The 20642-nt window shown below is 36.0% G+C and overlaps 1 protein-coding gene across 1 annotated transcript in view; it reads right to left on the bottom strand.

Moving 5' to 3' along the window:
• Positions 1-20642, bottom strand: part of WDR19 (WD repeat domain 19) — a 39647-nt gene that overhangs the window by 6109 nt on the left and 12896 nt on the right. The window contains exons 15-31 of the mRNA XM_030238771.2: positions 19778-19927; positions 19109-19256; positions 18260-18464; positions 17526-17685; positions 16821-16931; positions 15105-15214; positions 13948-14005; positions 13586-13732; positions 13391-13473; positions 12089-12172; positions 10897-11043; positions 10349-10473; positions 8236-8348; positions 7284-7352; positions 6848-6925; positions 2449-2545; positions 286-410 (exon numbers count right to left, since the gene is read on the bottom strand). Coding sequence (XP_030094631.1) covers positions 286-410; positions 2449-2545; positions 6848-6925; positions 7284-7352; positions 8236-8348; positions 10349-10473; positions 10897-11043; positions 12089-12172; positions 13391-13473; positions 13586-13732; positions 13948-14005; positions 15105-15214; positions 16821-16931; positions 17526-17685; positions 18260-18464; positions 19109-19256; positions 19778-19927 — 2010 coding nt within the window. The remainder of the gene's footprint in view (positions 1-285; positions 411-2448; positions 2546-6847; positions 6926-7283; positions 7353-8235; positions 8349-10348; positions 10474-10896; positions 11044-12088; positions 12173-13390; positions 13474-13585; positions 13733-13947; positions 14006-15104; positions 15215-16820; positions 16932-17525; positions 17686-18259; positions 18465-19108; positions 19257-19777; positions 19928-20642) is intronic.

The raw sequence follows: 20642 nt of genomic DNA on the forward strand, positions 1-20642 counted from the left end.
TAACAACCTCAAATACAATAACAATAAATAGTTGCAGCATAGTATTTGTAAGCATGAATGCAAAAGAAAAACAGGAAGCCACATGTAATTTTCAATTATTCAGTATTTAAAAAAAGAATATGCTACTCAAAGAGGCAGAAACAACTATGGATTGTCCTCCTGAAGCTTGCTGTTAGCATGCACTTGGATTCTGTGATACAATTTCTATGACAATATAATTTATGTACACAGAACATCCATCCATACAGTTCAATAAATCAGACACTGCAACTTACACATCCTTACCTTCACTAAAATATAGCTGTGTAGAATCATAAGGTTTGTAGCCATCTCAGAGGAAATTTTAATCTTCTGGGTCTTTAACTCTGAATACATACTGAAAAGAACATCACGTGCATTTCGATAATTTCCTTAAGAAAAAAAAACCAACAATTAATAGTAAATTTAATTTTTCATAACAGTATCTTTACTAGTGAAATATAGGGAAGCAGAAGTGATGCTGATCCTTTGAATAAAACCCTTACATGACAATTTCTTTGGAAAGCCACAAGCAGTTGCTTGTCACAGTATCCTAAACAGTATCAGACAGGAAGTTAAAAAATAAAAATTACACTAGGAGAAGTAATCTAAACAGTAGCAAAATATATATGATGACAATTTAATATAATTAACTTTAAAAGTGGAAGATGTTTTTAGAGCATGTAAAGATTTTTTTGTTGTTCTTCAATGTCAGATATTCAAAAGCTACTTTTTACATGTTAATTTAGTATACTTTAACTTGATCATTTGCTTTGGCAACTCCTTGCCTCTGTAATCAAACCCAAAACCTGTCAAGGGAGAGTTAAATTTGAATGCTATTTCACTAGGTTATACTGTTTCAAGGTTATGATTGAGGATTGTCCTGAAACCACAGGATTTCACTAAATTATCAATGTAGCTGAAATCAAGTAGTGTTTTGCAATTAGTCTATTCTTAAGTTGTGGGTTTTTTTTTTTTTTTTTTCTTGTTTTGTTTTGGGGCTATTTTGCTGTTTGGGGATTTTTTGCATTATTAGAGGCTGAGAAAGTCATGCTCTCAGCAAACATTCTCCTTTGCCTCCCTGCATTTCTCTATCAGCAGGTTTTTTCACTCTACAGAGCAATTTGTAATGTTTTGTTTTACACTACAATTGAATCAAACTGTGAAACTTGTGTGAGACAGCTCAATATCACTTCAGAATTAGTCGCTGGAAAACAACATTATTCTTTTATATTCTATTACTGACTCTCAATATAATACAGTCTCAAAATCATGTGATTACATCAAAACAACTTCAAGGAAAACTGCACTTAAAATGGCATTCCCAAAGAAAAATACTAAGCAGTATGACTTAAATATTATTATGGATTTTTAAGGAAAGAACAGACTATATTGGTGCAAATTTCACAATCAAGCTCACTGAAATCTGTTGAAGGAAGAGGGCGCTGATGTAAAACTGCCTCTCCAGAAGAAACAGTTACTGCAAGATTGGTGCTTTAAATGAGACAAATATGGTGCTTCTTATTACACTGCTGCAGAACACATTTATACTACTAGGGAATATGAAATACAGGATGGGATACTGCATTTTAGACATAAGTTTTCAGATTCAGAGATGCTAATAAATACTTAAACCCTTGAGCCTTTGCATTTCCCGCTTTTATAATTAGCACAAATACAATATTCACTTCTATGATGGATTGGGAGATTTGCTTGCCAAGGGTTTCAGAGGTTTTTCCACTCCTTAGCCCAGTGCTGAGGAGCAGCCAAGGAGCAGCCCATAAATGTTAATTTGCCTGGGTTATTCCCAAGACCGCTATTTTTCCTTTATAGATTTTTCTTTTACATAATTGAAATGAAAAGCAAGCAGTGTTATGGCAGGGTTGTTGCCACGGCTACAGAGGAGAGTGAATAATGGAGGTGGCTGCTATTTTGCTTCTAGCCCTCTCTCTTCTTATTTTTCTATTTCTGACTTTCACAACCCATTACAAAGGAAAACCAAGCTTAAAGTAAGCATATGTTTGGTCCTTCAACAGAAATCAACTCCTCTACCCATCTTCCACTGATAAAAGTCAGGTGCTAAGGCTAAAAGATTGGTACCAAACCAGAAACCATATGTAGAAAAGGCAATTCTATGACTTGTAATGCATGGAAAAGTAAAGTCACAGGCTATCTTAATCACTATGTTTACTTGAATGTAATAAAGAACACAGATATTTTCCACAAGTTTCTTTTTTTCCCAGTATACAGGTGTGAGTCCACAGGTTTACCCCAAGCCTACTTTCAAATTCAAAACTGAACTTGAATACAATTAAAAGCACCAGTACATGTCTTCTCTAAGTAGAATCCTGCACAACTAACAGCACCCTAGGTAGGGTATCTGAGGAGGTAGCATGAGAGTTGCCATCACATCAGAGAAAACAGACTTACCTGAACACTGCTCCTCCCTGGCAATTATTATGGCAGTTCTGGCAGCATCTCGGTGCTGCTTTAGGGCCATGTACAAGCGGAACAGGTACTTGGCATCCTGAATGAAATCATACAAAAGCAATAAATACTGACCAAATTCACACTGCTGTATTCCCTTTCTTGACTTGCTCATCCCACCACCACATTCTCCAAAGATAACAGACAAGCTTGCTTATGAAGAGCTCATTGTATGAACACACTCCAGCTATGCCACAGTCACCTGCAGGGTTTGGCTGTTGCCCAGGCACAGAACACCCACGCCAAGGGCCCAAGGGAGTCCTGGCAGGTGCTGGCCAAGCCCTAGCAGGAGGGATGCAGAAAGCCACAGACCACTATGCACATGGAAAGTTGTACAGGGGGAAGCCAAACAACTCCAGCTGTGTGGGCATTTACAGTGTCAGAAAAGAACCCAGGGACTCCTTTTAGAAATAGAAGTCTTGCCAGAAATGCTTAAAATGCGTTACAGATCGAGATGCAGGCATTGCTTAGTGTGGATGCAGATGACAAAATCTGGACCCTAATGAATGTATTGCTCTGAGACCAGATGGTGGACATCCAAGACAGCTAAAAAATTGAATATTAGGGGACAACCAGCTAATAAGATGCAAAAAATTTATTATTTGCTACAGCAGGAGCTTTTGATAATTACATAACTCAAGAATGCAAATGCAGCAAACAGTTCACCCAAAAACTGGCAATCTAACAGCAGGCAAATAATTGAAATAATTTAAAAACAAAACTAAAAAACAAGATGGCAGTAGAAAACAAATATGAGTTCTATTTTTGTAAGCATACGCAAATGTCTAGAAGACTAGTAAAAAACTACCAATGAGAGAAAGAAGAATTGGTCTTTGATAACAAATCAGTTAGTTTTGTTTTGAGAAAATCTGGATTGAGAAAATCCTCAAGAGGTAATTCCTAAAAATTAAAAATAAAATATAGGAATAGAAAAGAAAGAATAGAAAAAGTAAATATTAAAAATATTCTATTTATTGCTATTGAAGAAGTATAAAAAATAAAAAGCAAAATAAAATGATCTTGTTTATGTTAAAAAGGAAATATTAAATGCAAAAAAATTGGGTGTGTCACTATTTTATATCAACAGCAGTGATTTCTAAAATGGGGTCAATAAGAGGTAAAGCTGGTACATGATAATTTTATAACTGGTAAATTTGGATTAAATTAAGCTAAATATTGTATACAATGGTATGGTTCCAACTTAAATGTACAAATGAAAAAAAAAAAAAGAAAAACACTGGCAACTTTATGGAGAGCTTAGCAAAAAAAATCCAAACTAACCAATTCTACAGTATTAGTAGTAAATCCAAACATTTAACATGTGTATTATATGTTAAAATGGTATAAAGATTACTACAACAATAACTATTATTCAATGTTGCATTATTTTCTAGAATACTGTGTGGGCTTTGTATGTAAGTCTCAGATACAGCAGAAAGCAAGCAGAAAATAAAAGCAGAAATTCAAGGGAACAGAAATATTAAAGATATAAAGATATTTCATTGTAGAGAAGATGACTGCTAAGATTAGATTGTACATGAGAAGCAAAGAAAAAAATTAAAAAATCACAGAAATGAATGCAAGAGAGAAAGAACAGCACACAGAAATAAAAGACAAGACAAAATCTTCTTTCTAACTTGAAATAAGCACAAGTAATTAAAAAACTTTAAATAAGCACAAGTAATAACTGTTAAAATAATGATGGAGCAGAATTTTAAGTAACACATGATCAAAAGGTTGAACAACACAAGGATTGTAACTTAAGAATAATGAAATAGTTACATGGATAATAAAGTAACTGCAACTACTTATAGTAACAGTTATTATTTATCCACTGTAAACTGCCTTAAAAAGAAATATTGCTATTCTCTTAGTGGGGTAAACCAAAAATTCTTCCCAACTTCTGACATCCCCTAGTGGCTACAGATGGCCATTCCATTGATGAGTAGCAGAAAGCAGCACTACTTCCCCATCCAGGCTGCTTGTCCCCTTTCTCCTGCAGCAGCAGGAAAGCCTCCTGTCCCAGCATGGACCAATGGTCTTATATGGTATTTGCCATGTTCCTAATTATATTTGACTTAAATAGTATATTTTAAATACAACCCACCCCCCCACCCCCCCAATAAAAGAAAAAATAAAAAAGTCAAAGTAATTCAAGAAACATTAGTCCCATGTTTCACTTTCATACTCCTACCTTCAGAATCAGTAAGTTAAAAAGCAGAAAAATGCAGGAAAGAGTTTTCTAATACAATAAATTTCCTAAGGTCTTTGGAAAATTCATTATTGCAATTGGATTTAGTATTAGATATTCATCTAATAGTTTAATTTTTCTTTTTAAATGTACTCAGAAAATACACAAACAGAAAACAGCAGAACCTTGCTAGTTAAAGTTCCCCAAAAGAGCACACATGACAAATTAAGAATATATGTTGAAATTAACGAAGACAATAGTTAACATAATCAGACATCTAAGAAATAGTTTATAATTAGTCAGACAATAGTGTAACAAAATTACTTTGGCATAATTTTGATAATGTGACACATCATTAAAATGCCACACAACTGTTGGCTGTGAAAGATTTAAAGCAATCAGCTAGTGATGATCTGGTTTGAAGATCAATGCTTGAAATGATGAGCAAGCTTCTGCTGCATGGCTACCAGTAAATTCACTCTTACTTTCAGCTTTACAAAAATGCCACGACATAGAAGCTTCTATTTTCTAAAAACAGTATCTTGCTTGATAAATTCAAGAACAGTCTCCATAGCATAATGAAGATAATTATTGTTTTTAAAGCAAATATGTATGATTGGATAAAGTAAAATTTTTTTACTCACTGAGAGAGACTATGGTAGATTGGATTAAAGCATTCAGAAGAACAAGAAAGAGCTTTTAAATAAGGAAAACAAAGCTCTACACTGAAGTTCAAAACAATATTAAATATAGCAATAATGGCATTAAAAAAATTCCTAAATATTTTCTAAAATCTTTAGAACCTCTTCACTACAGAGATCATACTGTAGCTCACTTCCCTTACCCAGTCCCCTGGACTTCTCTGAATAAGGCAGCTCTTCTGCTGTTCTGAGAAAAGAGACTGGACGCTACAGTTTCCCTCCACCCAACTTCCAGAATAAATATGGAATTAGTCTTGCTTACACTGATACTGCATAGGTTTTTCATCCAGTGCCGCCAACAGCTTAATTCCCTTCGGGTTCCTGCAGCTGAATTCTCTTTGTTTTGCTATGTTTTGCTTCTCTCATAATTTTATTGAAGTTCACATTTCGTATTAGAGGTAAAGTAAGAGGTAAATAATAAAGAGGTAGAGGTTTGGTTCTTCTTTTTTTACCTTTTACAAAAGCAAAATTTGCTTGACCATCAAATGCTCAGTGTCTCTAAAAGTCTAAAATCACAAACCCTTAATCCATGCAGAGAGAAAAGAGTCAGAGTTTCCAATTTCCTAACAGAATTGTAAACCACAGCTGTAATGTTGGGGTGAAATCAACTAACTGCACTGAGCCCCTGTCAATCTCCATATTTACCAAACCTTATTACCCTCAGCAAGGCATAATTTGTTCTTCCATATATATCATATTGCACCTGACTGTATTTACCATTCCTTGACTAAGCAATTGATAGCAGACTGCAACACCCTCACCTGAGGTCTGGCTTTCCCCACTCAGCTCACATTCCAGGTTTGCTGTAAGAGGCAGTAAAACTTCAAGTGGTTCAGCCACTTAATTCCATGAACTCAAGCCCAAATACGACTGAATGTACAACAAGCTCTTTTATCATCAACACCATTCAGAAATCAAAAAGCAGCTGCTCATTTTTAAAATCTCCCTGCAACATTTTATGCCTTACACTGATGTTGAACACGTGAACTATTGTAGCCTGGTCAGCCTTGGGGTTTTGACATGTATCTCCTACTTTGTACCTTACTTTCTTCCACTGCAAAAGTCAGACCAACTCTGCTCCTGCAGAAAGAGATCAGTGCTGTAGCTCGACTTGAGACATACACATGTTGACTGGCCATATGGGAAAGGCAACAGCCAGCTGGCAAACTGGCAACAACAAACATTATGAGCATTAATTTGGGCCTCCTCTGTCCAACTACCTGCTTTCATAGAGATGACTGAAGAAAAATTATTAGATAGTTGCTTCCTTTCTTATATTTCTGAATCTGGAGTTACTGGGTGAATGACTCATGGAATGATTATACAAGTCTTGATCCCTAATGAAAGCTAAAGCACAGCCTGTGCCTACTAAGAATTTTAGGACAAAGTAAGCTCAAAATATCTTGTAGCACAGAAATGTGACACAATAGCAGTGGTAAAAATACAATACCTGGGGCATGCCATCCCCCTCTCCCATAAGATAGTCAATCAGCTGATTTGTTAGGGCTTCATCTTTTGCCCGTCCCACCTATTAAAAAAAGATACAAGAAATTATGATATGAAAGAAGAAGAGAAATATAACTTACTTATAAGGAGCCTTTCAATAAAGCACTGAAACTAGGTAGATATATAACATGATTTTTTTAGTTCTGTATGTTCAAACCAAATGATTCTTTGGTTCATCAGCTTTGACATGCAGCAGTTTGTATTTATTTTCTAATGTGCAGAGATTGTTAGACATGTTTACATACCTTCTTTACTGATACAGTTTTCCTCCCATTTGCAATCTAACCAAACACACTCAGTGATGCTGGGAAAATGTCATAGTACTGAAGGTAAAAGTTTTAAAAAGATGGAGAATATTTTGTTTTAACAAAGTTGCTTACTGTTTCAATTGCCATTTCCATAGCCAAGTTATCTACTGTGTTTGGACTTTGCAGGAAGTGTCTTAATGCCTAAAATGATATAAAAGAAAAGTTAAAATTGAGATACATTAAACTATTTTTTTCTAATTTTTATCAGGTTATCTCTCTCTGCATTTTGATAAGACAAGTGGCACACTGAATGTTTATCTCAGCTACAGAGGTAGCAGCTGTTCTTACAGATACTAATGCAAGGAGCAACTGACACTTTGCCAAATTCTGGTATACACCTCCACTAACTGTGAAAGATGTTCACAGCAATATGGTGAGAACAAATTAATGATTAATGTAATTAATGGCACAATGTGATTAATGTGATAATGTTTTTAATGTCATGGAGCCCCCCATACCACAGTTGAAGGAGCTGTCATCTACAATGGCCATAATTTGCAAAAATCAGTCATACTTTATGGCATGTGTTCAGTATGCAAAGTCAAACATTAAACAAGCATCAGTTCACAGACTTTTAACTGATCAAAAGTGTGTCTATCAACATACTTAAATTAACATATTTTCTCTTTTTAAAAAAAGCTTTCAGTTAGGGTATGCTACAGCAATTAAATTAGTTACTCTGCAACCAATGAAATGTAAATAAATGTAAATAAATGAATAATGAAATGTAAATAAATTGCTGCTGCAGATCATGACATTCAGAGATTCATTGACAATACTCTATCACTGATTCACCTCAAGCTTCTACTATTATGAAAAACCTACGTGCATGGTAACGTGTCATTCATGGAACACAGCCTAGATAACTATAAATAGTTTGCTTACCTTTTTTACCCTTTAAAAAAAATATCACTATGTCATTGGTTAAGGCACTCAAAATCTAGTATGAACTTTCTTGAAGACTGTATTTTGAACAGCTTCTATAAACCTTTAACTTTCACTGGCTTATCCTTTAGGTACTGACCCGTCCATATTGACCACACAGCAAGAAAAATTTCCCCGCCTGAAAATGTTTCTTTTCTGCTTCAAAATAGAGTGCAATGCTCTGATAATCTTCATTGGTAGTACTTTCAGAACCTGCAACAGACAGATCTGAGTGATAGCAGGGAATTCTTATAAAACAAGATAAAGACCCTACTGAATGAACATATTCCTATTCTACTTTGTTTTTCTACTGACATTCAAAGAAAACCAAAGCCAGACAGACTCAAATTATGTCTTACACATTTTTTTACTATTTAATTGGACTAAATGTCAGACATTAGGAGCTAATAACATAGTGAAATAATTGTTTCCACAGGTCTTACACCATAATGAGATTTCTGTTTTTCACAGAATCACAGAATATAATAATTTGGGTTTGATGGGATCTTAAATATCATCTAGTTCCAAGCCTCCTGCCATGGGCAGGGACACCTTTCACTAGACCATCTTGCTCAGAGTTCCATCCAACCTGGCCTTGGAACCCTTCCAGGGATGGGACATTCAAAACTTTTTGGTCAACCTTTTACTGTGCCCCACCATCCTCACAGTAAATAAAGTTTTCCTAATATCTAATCTAAATCTACTCTCTCTCCTTTAGCTTAAAACCATCCCCCTTCATCCTGTCTCTACATTCTCTTCTAAAAACGTATAATGAAATGGCACTGCCATGATCTGATAATGAATTTTTCCATCATGTCCAGGCAACAACAAAAGAAGGGCAAGTGATGAGATTATCACCTGAATCGCTTTCACAGTTTCAGAATATGGAAGCACACTTGTACACAGCAAGGCTATCATGGGCAATACAACCATGTGGTGGCAGGGAGTACTACTTAAGTCTTCTAACCAAGACTCCATTCTGCTGTATACATGTAAAACAAAGACAGCCACTATCCAAAGATAGTTTAAAACTCCTTTTCTACCCACTTAGATTACAGCTTGAGACATCCTATTTTGGATAGAAGTAAGAAAGCATAAGGAACTGTAGAAGAATTGTGGCCACCTTGACAATCATCTGCAACCATACATTTCCAAGCTAACTGTTGCCAAGATTTTATAACCTTCACAATAAGAAATCAATGTCTAAACAAAGAGATTCATTAAAAAGATGAGAATTTGGGAGATACACATGTGGAGCTGATAGGGCACTCTTCAAAGGTGCCTCACACAAACAGAAACTATGAAATTTGGTGCAAATTGACAAGGTGCACTCTGACTGGCTTGAGGGCCTAAGATAAAAGTCATCTTCTCAGTAAGGTCTCCTTTCCATTTCTCACTGAGACAAGAGGAGGCCATGAAAGGTCTTAAAGAGTAGGAAAAAAAAAAGTGACATGTAAGAAAAGAGCTGAAACCAAGAGAAAAAAGAAAAGGGAACAAAAATCAAGAACTGTACCACAGAAATGCTTAATTTTGTATCAAGGTCAAAGAAAGGGATTCCTCAATGGGCACAAGAAAATAGTCTAAATGTCTTATTGTTACCTCGTTCTCAGGGGTCCCAGGATGAGGGAAGAGACGACAAAGTTGACTCTATGTATCAGAAGGCTTGATTTATTATTATATGATAGATAATATAAAAAAACTATACTAAAAGAATAGAGAGAAGGATCTCACTACAAGCTAAGCTAAGAATAGAAAAAGAATGAATCAACAAAGGTCTTCTCCCAGACAGGTGAACTCTGATTGGCTCCCAATTGGAAACAGTCTGACGAGGCCAATCAGAGATCTCCCCCGTTGCATTCCACAGCAGCAGATAAGAATTGTTTACAGTTTGTTCCTGAGGCCTCTCAGCTTCTCAGGAGGGGAAAAATCTTAAAAGAAAGGATTTTTCATAAAACATGTCGGTGACATCTTATCTCTATGGATAAACAAAAAAACTGTAGGACAGGCAAGTTTTGAAAATCAAGAAGATAGCAAAGCTGAAAGCAAAGTCTGGCTTTTAGGCCTGAAATGCACACCTTACCAAAACTGGGCATGATGACTGGAAATGGGTAACAAAACTAAACACCCATTGTCTTATGATTTCAAATTGGTTAAAATTAACTAAAAGAACAGCAAAACATAATGTAAGCAAACTATGAGCCTGGAATACTCACTGATGATATCAGCATAAATCTCCATCTTGTTGTGCTGTTGAGCTAATGTGAAAGCTTCATTATTACACTTGGACATAACCAGGAACTGAATGGCAGAACCATAGTCACCAAGCTGCAGAAAGAATCTAATTGGAATGACAAATTAACACCTTAGTACTAATCAGCTTAGTGAATACATCAAATGTTTTAGGAATATAGTACATAACATACATGCAAATATGACACTCTTCTAATCCATTTTGTATCTAGATTGTTTTAACTAGGTTCCTAAAATTAACTTAGTATAAATAATACACAATGGCAATTTTTTATTATTGTCTAAACTTATTACTTCAGGTTAATATCATTTTACTCAGAAAGTCAACAAGAACAAAAAAAAAAAAAATCAGTACCTATTTAGTTTTCCAAATCTTAGAGAACTCAGATCAATTAACTGAATTACACAGTCACTAGCCGAGTAACAATAACCAGAGTCTAATATGTTAGCAAGCCTCATAAATTCCCAATAGCTATACATTTCTTTTTAAAGTGCATAACATGATTGTTACCTGGCCACCATCTTTGCTCCTTCAAGAGATTGTGTTTCTCTCACAATATTAACAGCCTTTTCAGGATTATTTAGGTGATCCAAATACAGTCGAATTACACTATCCCATTGCTTTGCATGTTCATAAGCTGTCACAGCTTCCGTGTACCTGCAAAAGAATGGCTCCACATCAGTTATTTTAACTTTGTAAATGACTCTTTATAATATGGTGTGAAGGAAACATAAATTATTTTATTTCTTTGTGGCAACTTTCTTTCAGTTTGCATAATCACATTGCTCTGCATTTACTATGGTGTTTTGGTTACTATTTCATTTTCTCTTAGGAGAATGAAAAGCAGAGGCAATAGGAAAATGTCTACCACAATACTATTTTTGACCTATTCTCCACCATTTCTTTTGCTATGTATTAAAAACAGTTCATCTCTTCCATATTAAATCCCTGGAGAGCAAGAAAGCAATAAAACGCAAACATGATAGCTGGGTGTACAATTTTAAAAATAAGATCTCTTTTCTGTTCTGCAGACAAGATCAAGAAATTTCTCATTCTTTCACTACGCAATTGACAGAAACAGTATTTTCTAGTCCCATCAATGCAAACATTGAACTCTGGTGCTGTTTCATATTTTAAAGTATCATTATTCTGAAGCAGTTTACTTACGGTAAGGACTAGGAGGAACTACATTCTGTGATTAAATAAAACTTATCTGGGGCTTTCACTTCAGCTAATAACTTTGCATTCTTATTATGCAAGTGCAGCCATTAAGATGTACCAATAATGATTCTAAAATGAAAAAATTTCTTCCATGTTTATTCTCCCTTTGAGTGACCTATAAAATCACAGCTAAGGAGTTGTTAGAAACAAACTGAACTTGAATACTCTGCTAAGTGGAATGACGTTCAGTACTTTAAAATCTTTGATGATTTTTGTTAGAAAGATATTAATTAATTTAGACAGAAAAACAATTAATTAGAAACATATCTTTGATACCAGATGAATATCCTTAGATTATGTTTCAAATCTTCAATACACTAAGTGTAAATTTAAGCTTACATATTTTAGAATCCATTTTCACAAGACTATTTTATGCAAGATTCAGTAAGTGTTTTAATTTATAATACAAAAACATTAATGTATAATAATAAAGACAATAGCAATAACATGTTTTATATTAAAAAAGAGCATTCAAAAGTACCTGCCATCTGCTTCCTTGGCCTTTGCATACTGTATGTGAATCTTTGGAGATGAAACCTGAGGAAGAAGTTCACCAACCTTTGCCCTAGAAAGACAATAGCTATTTAATAAATACAGTTGGTTCCAAAATTTCTCTGGTGAAACTGGCATATTTATATCAACACTGAAAAGGAGTCTGATAGAAGAAAATGAACATAATGGATAAGTTTTGAAGTAATTTTAATATTTTCAAAAAGTTGCACTTTGTAAGAAGTCGAAATTACACATTGCCTTATGAGCATGCAGGCTTGAAGACAGTCTCTTCTCTTTTCTTAAGTTTGAGGGGTACAGGCACAAGAAGTGCCAGACCAACAATTTTTACCTCAGGTATTCTTGGATTAACCAACAGAAGAAGCACAGCATTAAAACTGTAACCTGAAAGATCTATAAAAGCCAGCAAACTAAGCAGTGGGCCTTTCAGGACAAAGGATATGAGAGACAACAGAGGCTGACCTTAAATCTCACATCTCTGACTAAAAGATGGGCATTCTTCAAACTGAACCTCCCTCTGCAAGAGCAAACAAAGCTTGTACCTCTCACTTCCCAAATCAAGATTATCATTAGATGCAAGCTACTCCTCTTAACCTGGCTCATTTTGATACCCTGAAAATTCTTTAATGGAATAAAATTTTCATTTTTCAAATAAATGCACATAATATTCCAACTGAATCTTTAGAGCACTCATATGAAAGAGGTCTAAAAGAATCGTCTGATTGGTTACTAATGTGAGGAGTCCATAAAATGTAACTAGGCCAGAAGTGAGTCCTTAGATCTCTCAGAAAATTGGACTTTTCCAATGGAGACTTCACAATAATCAAATTAACTTAAAAAAAAGAAAATTATGATATTGGCTACTCTTGAATCATTTCCAACTGTCCAAATACTCAGTCTCAGCTATGCATGTTATAAAACTAAGAAATCTAATTAATTAAACAGTAACTACACAAATTTAATTACTATATTCAGTGTGCACTAAATTCAGTGTGGGGGTGTGCATGTGCACATATCCACAAAGGACATGAAACTGCAGGAAACTTTAAACATAACACACAAAAAAAGGAAAAAATTATTTCCCATTTACAGTAAGAATATATTAAAACAACAGAAATTTCTGAGAGAATCTTTAAGTCAGCCTGAATTTGGCAGAATTAAATCAATGCAACATAGCTAATGAAGCATTTGTGCTATTCAGACAATCAATCTTTACCAAAGAGTATCCCAAAAATCTTCTGGAATATAACATTGCCCTGAAACCTGTACTTACCAGTTTTTACACCGGATGTACACTGATGCTGCCTTGTCGTAATATTGTCCCTTTTCATACAGCTGAGCAGCTTCTGAAAATTGCTACAATATTGGAAACCATTAAAATATAATTTCTAAATTAAGACCATAAATAAATTACTAACCTAGTGAAATCACATACTCAGCCTTAACTCATATTAACTCTCTTGAGTACCTTCATATTCTCCAGAATAGCTCCACAGTCTCTTTTCAGTAACCTGCTGGGATGTTTAATGGCCTGGTTCACCCCTCGACGGACATCTCCCATTCGAATGGACATCTGAGCCACTCCAGCAAGGCAAACTTCATCGTGTTCCTGGTTCTGGCAATCAAATGAAAAGCAGTAACTATAGATTACACATTAGAAACACCATATCACAAAAGTGACAGTAATCAAGCATTGAAACAAACTATTACAGACCTAATAACATTTAATTTAGAGCTGAATTTAAAATCTGGAATTCAAATGAGTCTGAAACATGACAACTTAATGTATATTGTGACAGTATAATGCTATTATTACTAAAAAGGAATTACCTTGTTGTTTCCAGTGATTCCCTTCTCATAATGTGTCAGAGCATTAACATAATCACCCCTAAAAGAAAACTGGAAGTTATACAGACAAATATTTTTAATAGGAAGAGATGCTTGCCTTCCTACCACTTTATGATGCATTATGTATGTATGTGTCTTGATGTAGACATAGTGGCTGCATAGAAGGTTGTGAGGCATGCGAGAGGTGGACAGTTACACAGAATGTCATGTCACTTCCTATGGACTTAATCAAGCTCTTAGACAAAGAGGCAATTCCATCTCTCAGTTCTGTTGGACAGGGACCAATAAACCTCCACTGAAAGGCAGAAAATAGAAATCCCTAGAAACCTCTAGAAATAATCTATCCACAAAATACAACTCAGTGGTCTCAGCTCTACTCCAGATTTTTCTGGAAGACAAATTAAGCTTATCTTTGAAATTACTCAGAATTTTTGCAACACAAAATCAAAGGCAATTTTTTCCCTGGAGTATATTCAGTACTCAAGTTCCCTATGGTTGCATTGCTTCAACTGCATCCATTCCTTCCTTTCTGGGACCAGAAAGTGTCCCCTCTCAATGCCAGGGGAGGGAGTTGTCCACAAACTATTAATAGGTAAGTTTCTCCTCTTGACTTAGATATTAAACAGACCAGGTTTCATCTGGGAAGAATTAACTATTAAATAGACTTTAAAATCATGTCAGATGGTTAACACCTTCTGTCTTTCAGGGAGTGGCAGTCTTGAAATTTGACACACCTCTACCTAAATGATTTAAGAAAATAAAGGCTTATAGATATTTAAAGAAAGACAAAAGGCATGGCTTTCATCCAATGTAAGAAGTGTTAAATGATTTCGACTTTGTCTATTTTCCAAGCATTTGCCTGCACCAAAGTATTTATTTAGTAGAAGATATTATGTCTATTTGCCACTACCAGTGACAAAGAACCTACATAAAACAGAATTAGGAACTATGATTTACTAACATGTCTCTAGAATGAAAAATTCCTTGCAAAATTCCTCTTCCTCATACTAGAGCTGCAAGACCTCACTGAATCCTCTCTCAGCAATGCAGTCATATGAAATTTCTCAGTTCTGTGTTCTTCTATTGAGCATCAGTATTGGTTTAATATTCCTATACTACAGCCTTACAGGAGAACTTACATGAATTCAAGCTGCACTGCATATTCCTTTGATATGAAAGGGATTTGGTCCGGGGCCAGACGCTTGGCCAGCTGCAGTGCTCTGTCCCAGTGCTGCAAGTCTTTTCGCATCTATTAACAAAGAACAGTAACATTTTCTGATGCAAGTAACAGATCTGGACTTCTATTCTGAACTTTAAATTATTCTAAATACAAACACTGAGTTAATATTCTAAACAGATTCGGACAATTTGAGAGATGTTCATCCTGAAGAAGGTCTTTTAGGTTGACCCTGGAAATGACAGGCCTGTCAGCCTCACTTCAGTGCCTGGTAAAATTATGGAGAAGATTATTCTGGGAGTTTTGAAAAACACTGCAAGAACAACACACTCATTGGCCACAGCCAGCGCAACTTCACGAGAGCAAAGTCCTGCCTGACAAACTTAATTTCCTTTTATTATAAGGCAACCCATCTAGCTGATCAAGGACAGTCAATTGATGTAATCTTTTAGGATTTCAGTAAAGCTCTGAATGTGGTCTCTTAGGGTATGTAAAATGCAGAGTATGTCCAGCCCACAGCTGAATAAACACATCAGGGGATGGGTGAGCAACTGGGTCATGAGTCAGACACAAAGGGTTATAGTGAATGGGGAGACATCAGCATGGGAACCTGCCACTAGTGGGGTCCCACAGGGCTCCATTCTTGGCCCTGTGCTCTTCAACATCTTCATAAAGGACTTGGACACGGGACCCAAAGGTCTAATAAATAAATTTGCTGCTGATACTAAATTGGAAGGAGCTCTTGACTCCCTCAAAGGCAGGGAAGCCCTGCAGAGAAACCTTGCCATATTAGAGGATTGGGCACTCACCAACTGAATGAAGTTTAACAAGGGGTAGTGCTGGACTCTGCCTGGGACAGAGCAACCCTGGATGTACAGACAGACTGGGGAATGAGATGCTGGAAAGGGACCTGGGGGTCCTGATCCATACCAAATTGAACATGAGTCAGCAGTGTCCTGGCAGCCAGGAGGGACAATCCTGTCCTGGGGGGCATCAGGCACAGCATCACCAGCTGGGCAAGGGAGGGGATTGTCCTGCTCTGCTCTGGTGCAGCCTCATCTTGAACCTTCTGTGCAGTTTTGGGCACCACAATACAAGAAGCCTCTAAGGCTAGTAGAGAGTGTCTAAAGGTGGCCAACAAAGATGGTGAAGGGCCTTGAGAGGAAGCCATATGAAAAGTGGATGAGGTCACTTGGTCTGTTCAGCCTGGAGGAGACAGGGGAGACCCTGTTAGTCTACAACTCCCTTGTGAGGAGAAGAGGAGAGGCATTCACTGATCTCTTCTCTGCGGTGCCCAGACACAGGACCCAAGGGAACAGCCTGAAGCTGTGTCAGGGCAGTTTTACATTGGATATCATTCAAGAAAAGGTTCTTCACCCAGAGGGTATTTGGGCACTGGAAAGGCTCCCCAGGGCAGCGGTCACAGCACCAACCCTGACAGAGTTCCAGAACCATTCGGACTCTCAGGCACATGGTGTGACCCTTGGGGTTTTCCTGTGCAGGGCCAGGAGTTGGACTCATTGATCCTTGTGGTTCCCTTCTAATTCAGGACAGTCTGTGATTCTAGTCACACAATGGCAAGATCAAAACCATAAAAGGAAGAAATCAGAAGGTAAAATATTCCAGCATTAACCTGGAAACAAAACCAGTAGAAAATATACACATCTTAAATGAATACCTCAAGAGCAGCAATAGGACAGGAGGATGCCAGATACAAATCCTGAGCCAGATTAAAATCACTAGTAAACATTGCAAGATGCCCTGCTAAAAGGTTGTGGTCTTCTATTCCCTGTAGAAAGACATAATAGGTGCAGAAGTAGTCCAAAAGAAAATAAATACTTTATAAATAACAATCTAGTAAGAAAAATAAAGCAAAATAGTAAAACTAAATATCCTTACATTTTACAATTATGTGTATTGGATTTGACAAACCAGAAAGAGCTCTCATGTGTCACTACAGTTAACACAGTCTAAAACCAGCAATTTGCAGAAGTATAATTTTAAGGTACTATTTCACTTTTAGATGTATAGATGCAATCTGGTTTTATTTTGGATTTTTTTAATAGCGGTCTTCAACATCTTCTCAAAAATAACCAAAGGAAATAAGAGCCTTCCAGTGCCTGACACGTGAATATATTCTGCTGTTCTCAAGCAAATGCAGAAGGAAATACTGTGCAGTCCAGTAAAGACTGCAACACTTCAAGAGAAAACCAAGCAAACAGTCTGTAGTTTGCACACTTTATTCTCTATGTCCCTTGAAAGCAACTCAACTTCTGTTTGAACAAAAACAACCCCTTCCCCCCACAAAAAAACTCCAAGAATTCAGCAATTCTTAAAAAGTAATTAAATTACCATATTTCCTAGGCAAGACTTTATATTTTACCTTTACTTGCTCTAGTGACATCACCATCCCAGCATTACCAGATGTTCGATAAACACGGATTGCAAAATCCACCTCCATATGATGTAAGCAAGCTTTGGCCAGCTCATTCCAACAAGACTGGTCATTCAGAAGCCTGCATATCTCCCATGCTTCAGAAAACCTATAGAAGGTAAAACACATTTACAACTATTTTAATTTTAGGTATTACTCACAGTCAAAACTCCATCTCAACATTTTTTTCTCTCTGCTAGAGAAAACATGAAAACATTTACTTCTAAAGCCACAGATAGAGAGATGTATTAGGAAGAATGGAAAAATACATATGTGTACCTTACAGTTCTATTTCTCCTGTTTCTACCACACTTTTTCAGGAAACCATCGGCTTTCCCTACTCTGGCATTCTTTCCATTATATTGATTTTGCATTGCTTCATTTCAGTGGGAGGAGAGTATGACAGAAGGATCCTCAGCCAGTTCCAGAGGAGCCATTGTCACAAAATCCCAAATAAGTCTTGAAAACAATTACTTTAGGCTTTTACTTGACAGTGAAAAAAAACCCAAACCATCACTGGGTCATTTACTTTGCTAGGTCTGCCTGGAGAGCTATGTGAACTTCCAGATCAATCTGACTTATCAAAATTCAGCAGGACACTTTAAAATCACCAGGATATGATATATTGAACTATAAGCACAGATGAAAACAATTTATACAATATAATTAAAATGCAGATGTACCTTTTCAACATTAGAGTCTGAGTAAGCATTTGTCTCAGCATATCAGGTCCAAAGTCTTTCAAATTGCCAAGGAAACTGTGAGTGCTTAAACAGATACTGTTTGTTTTCCCACTTGGAGTCTGACAAGTTAATTCTCCATTATACAACAACAAAGGTTTATGGGAATAGGGAACTTCCATGCCACCTGCCAAAATAATCCTTGATCCTAGATTCAAAGATCAGGAAGAAAAAAAAGACGTCTTGTAAAAATCTCTACATGGTAAGAAGTATAGCAAGCAGCTGAAAACATGTATATTTGCAGGACATTAATTCAGGGTCTGTAATTCTGGCAGTCAGCAGCAACTACACAAGCACACATCTTTCAGTCAATATACAGAATGTAAAGCTTCTAAACCAGTAAGGTCCTTTTCCAAATGTTGGCAGGTAAATTTCAATGTTTCTCTTTTACAAATGTAGAAAAGGCTATGTTTACAACTTAACCCCTTGCAATGAATACAAATTTTGTGACCCTGAAAACTGATGCAAGTTTTGTCACCCTGTTCCTGAAATTCTTCTCATGAATGCTTCAAAATGCAATTGAAGCACAATGTGTAACTTTCAGATGAAATATTAAAATAGCAAGAAGCTTATGAAGTTGAGACCAAAATGCCTTAAAGCCTTACAGAGAAACCTGCAAAGTAACTAGCTTTCTATCCATAAGCTGCACTTCAAATCTTCTGTAGTACTATTTATTTCCATATTTATTTTATTTCAGCCAAATGAAGATTCAAAACATGTTTTACTTTATTAACTAAAATAGTATAATCATTAAGAACATTAAGAACAAGCTTTTTAAAGAGCTTTTGGTACCTTGAATGGTGTCCTTATGAAAAACGTAAGTGTATACTTTATCATCATCAAAAGCAACAAAAACACCTTTATCCATTGGCCAGTTTTCCCACAGGATTCCTTTAATGGTTGGTGAGAAGTCTGGAATCTCATATACTCTATCATTTACCTACATATAATGCAAAAGTAAAATTACTACCAAGTGACTAAGGCGAGAAACAAAATATTCACCCCAGCTGTGATTAAAATTTTTAAAAATAATATAAGTAGTGCAGAAATATGAAAATTGTTTTAAGAAAAAGTTTCCTTATATGCAGGGATTCTGAATAACACACGAATTTAAATCTGAAGTGGAGAAAATACACATTACATAAATGATATTTACTCTTTTTAAAAAAGGGTATGAAGAGGGGGACTGAAACTGGGTAAATTAGCTGTATTTAAATACACAAAAACATATGTTTTTTTAAAACTACCAATCAGGAACTTAGTATAATGAAATTGTCCTGATCTAGTATGATAGATTTTATTTCCTCACATTACCATTAAATTATGTTCAACTTTCCTTGCCAATTTCTTCTATCACCATACATGCTGGAGTGCCAAATCTTCTTCATTTTCCATTAAAAAAAGATATAGCTGAAGAGCCTACTTGTACATATATTGTATTGGTATCCCACACTAACTTACTGGACAATAGACAAAGCCATCACTTTTGTCATCTATGAAAGCCATTCTGGTTCCATTGGGATCTGGAAAAACCTTTCTCACACTGACAGGATGTCGATATTCATTCACATATTGCCAGTCTTCAATGAAGAAATAATGAATAACTCCAGTCTAATGAGAAATAATAGAAAATGTTAATAATTACATCAGTAAGTGGCAAGCAGGTAATTAATTTGGCTGTAGTGTCTTCCATCTTAGAGTACCGAATGTTCAAAAAAAGAACTTCCAAGTGGGTTTTTTTTGCTTCATTCTCACACCCTGTTTTGGGTAAGACAGGAAAAACTTTTGGGGGACAAAGAAAGGATTTGGGAGGTTTGAGGGGTTTTCTGTTGGTTTTGATATTTATCTCCTTCTGCTTCATGGAGACATCTGTGCAGGTCTCTAAACAAATGAAATGTCTGTCTCATTGCTGAGAGAAGCCTAACCTTCAAAAAAAGCTGTAAAATTTGCTTCCAAGGAAGAACCACACATTCTTAAGAAGAGAGGCAGCTAACTCAGGGAATAAAAGCACTCAAACTGATTTGTGATTAAAGATTTTTAAAAATATGGCTTTTGACATCAGTGGTAGGATTTACACACATCAAATTGATCAGTTGCAAATTTGGTACCAGTTTAGGTACTGAGGAAGTGGGAAGGACCTCATCTGCTACAAAATCACTCAAGTTATTAAATCAGTTATTAAACCAGGTCAATACATCAACTGAAATCACACAGAGCATGATACTACAATGCCAAATGTGTCCTGTATTCCCAGTGCCAGAAAATATTAGAAGGACAAAAAACTACCCTCTTACATAAAAAACTCCAGAAGAATCAATAAGCATGT

The sequence above is a fragment of the Serinus canaria genome, chromosome 4 (genome assembly GCF_022539315.1).
Source record: "Serinus canaria isolate serCan28SL12 chromosome 4, serCan2020, whole genome shotgun sequence".
NCBI classification, from domain to species: Eukaryota; Metazoa; Chordata; class Aves; order Passeriformes; family Fringillidae; genus Serinus; species Serinus canaria.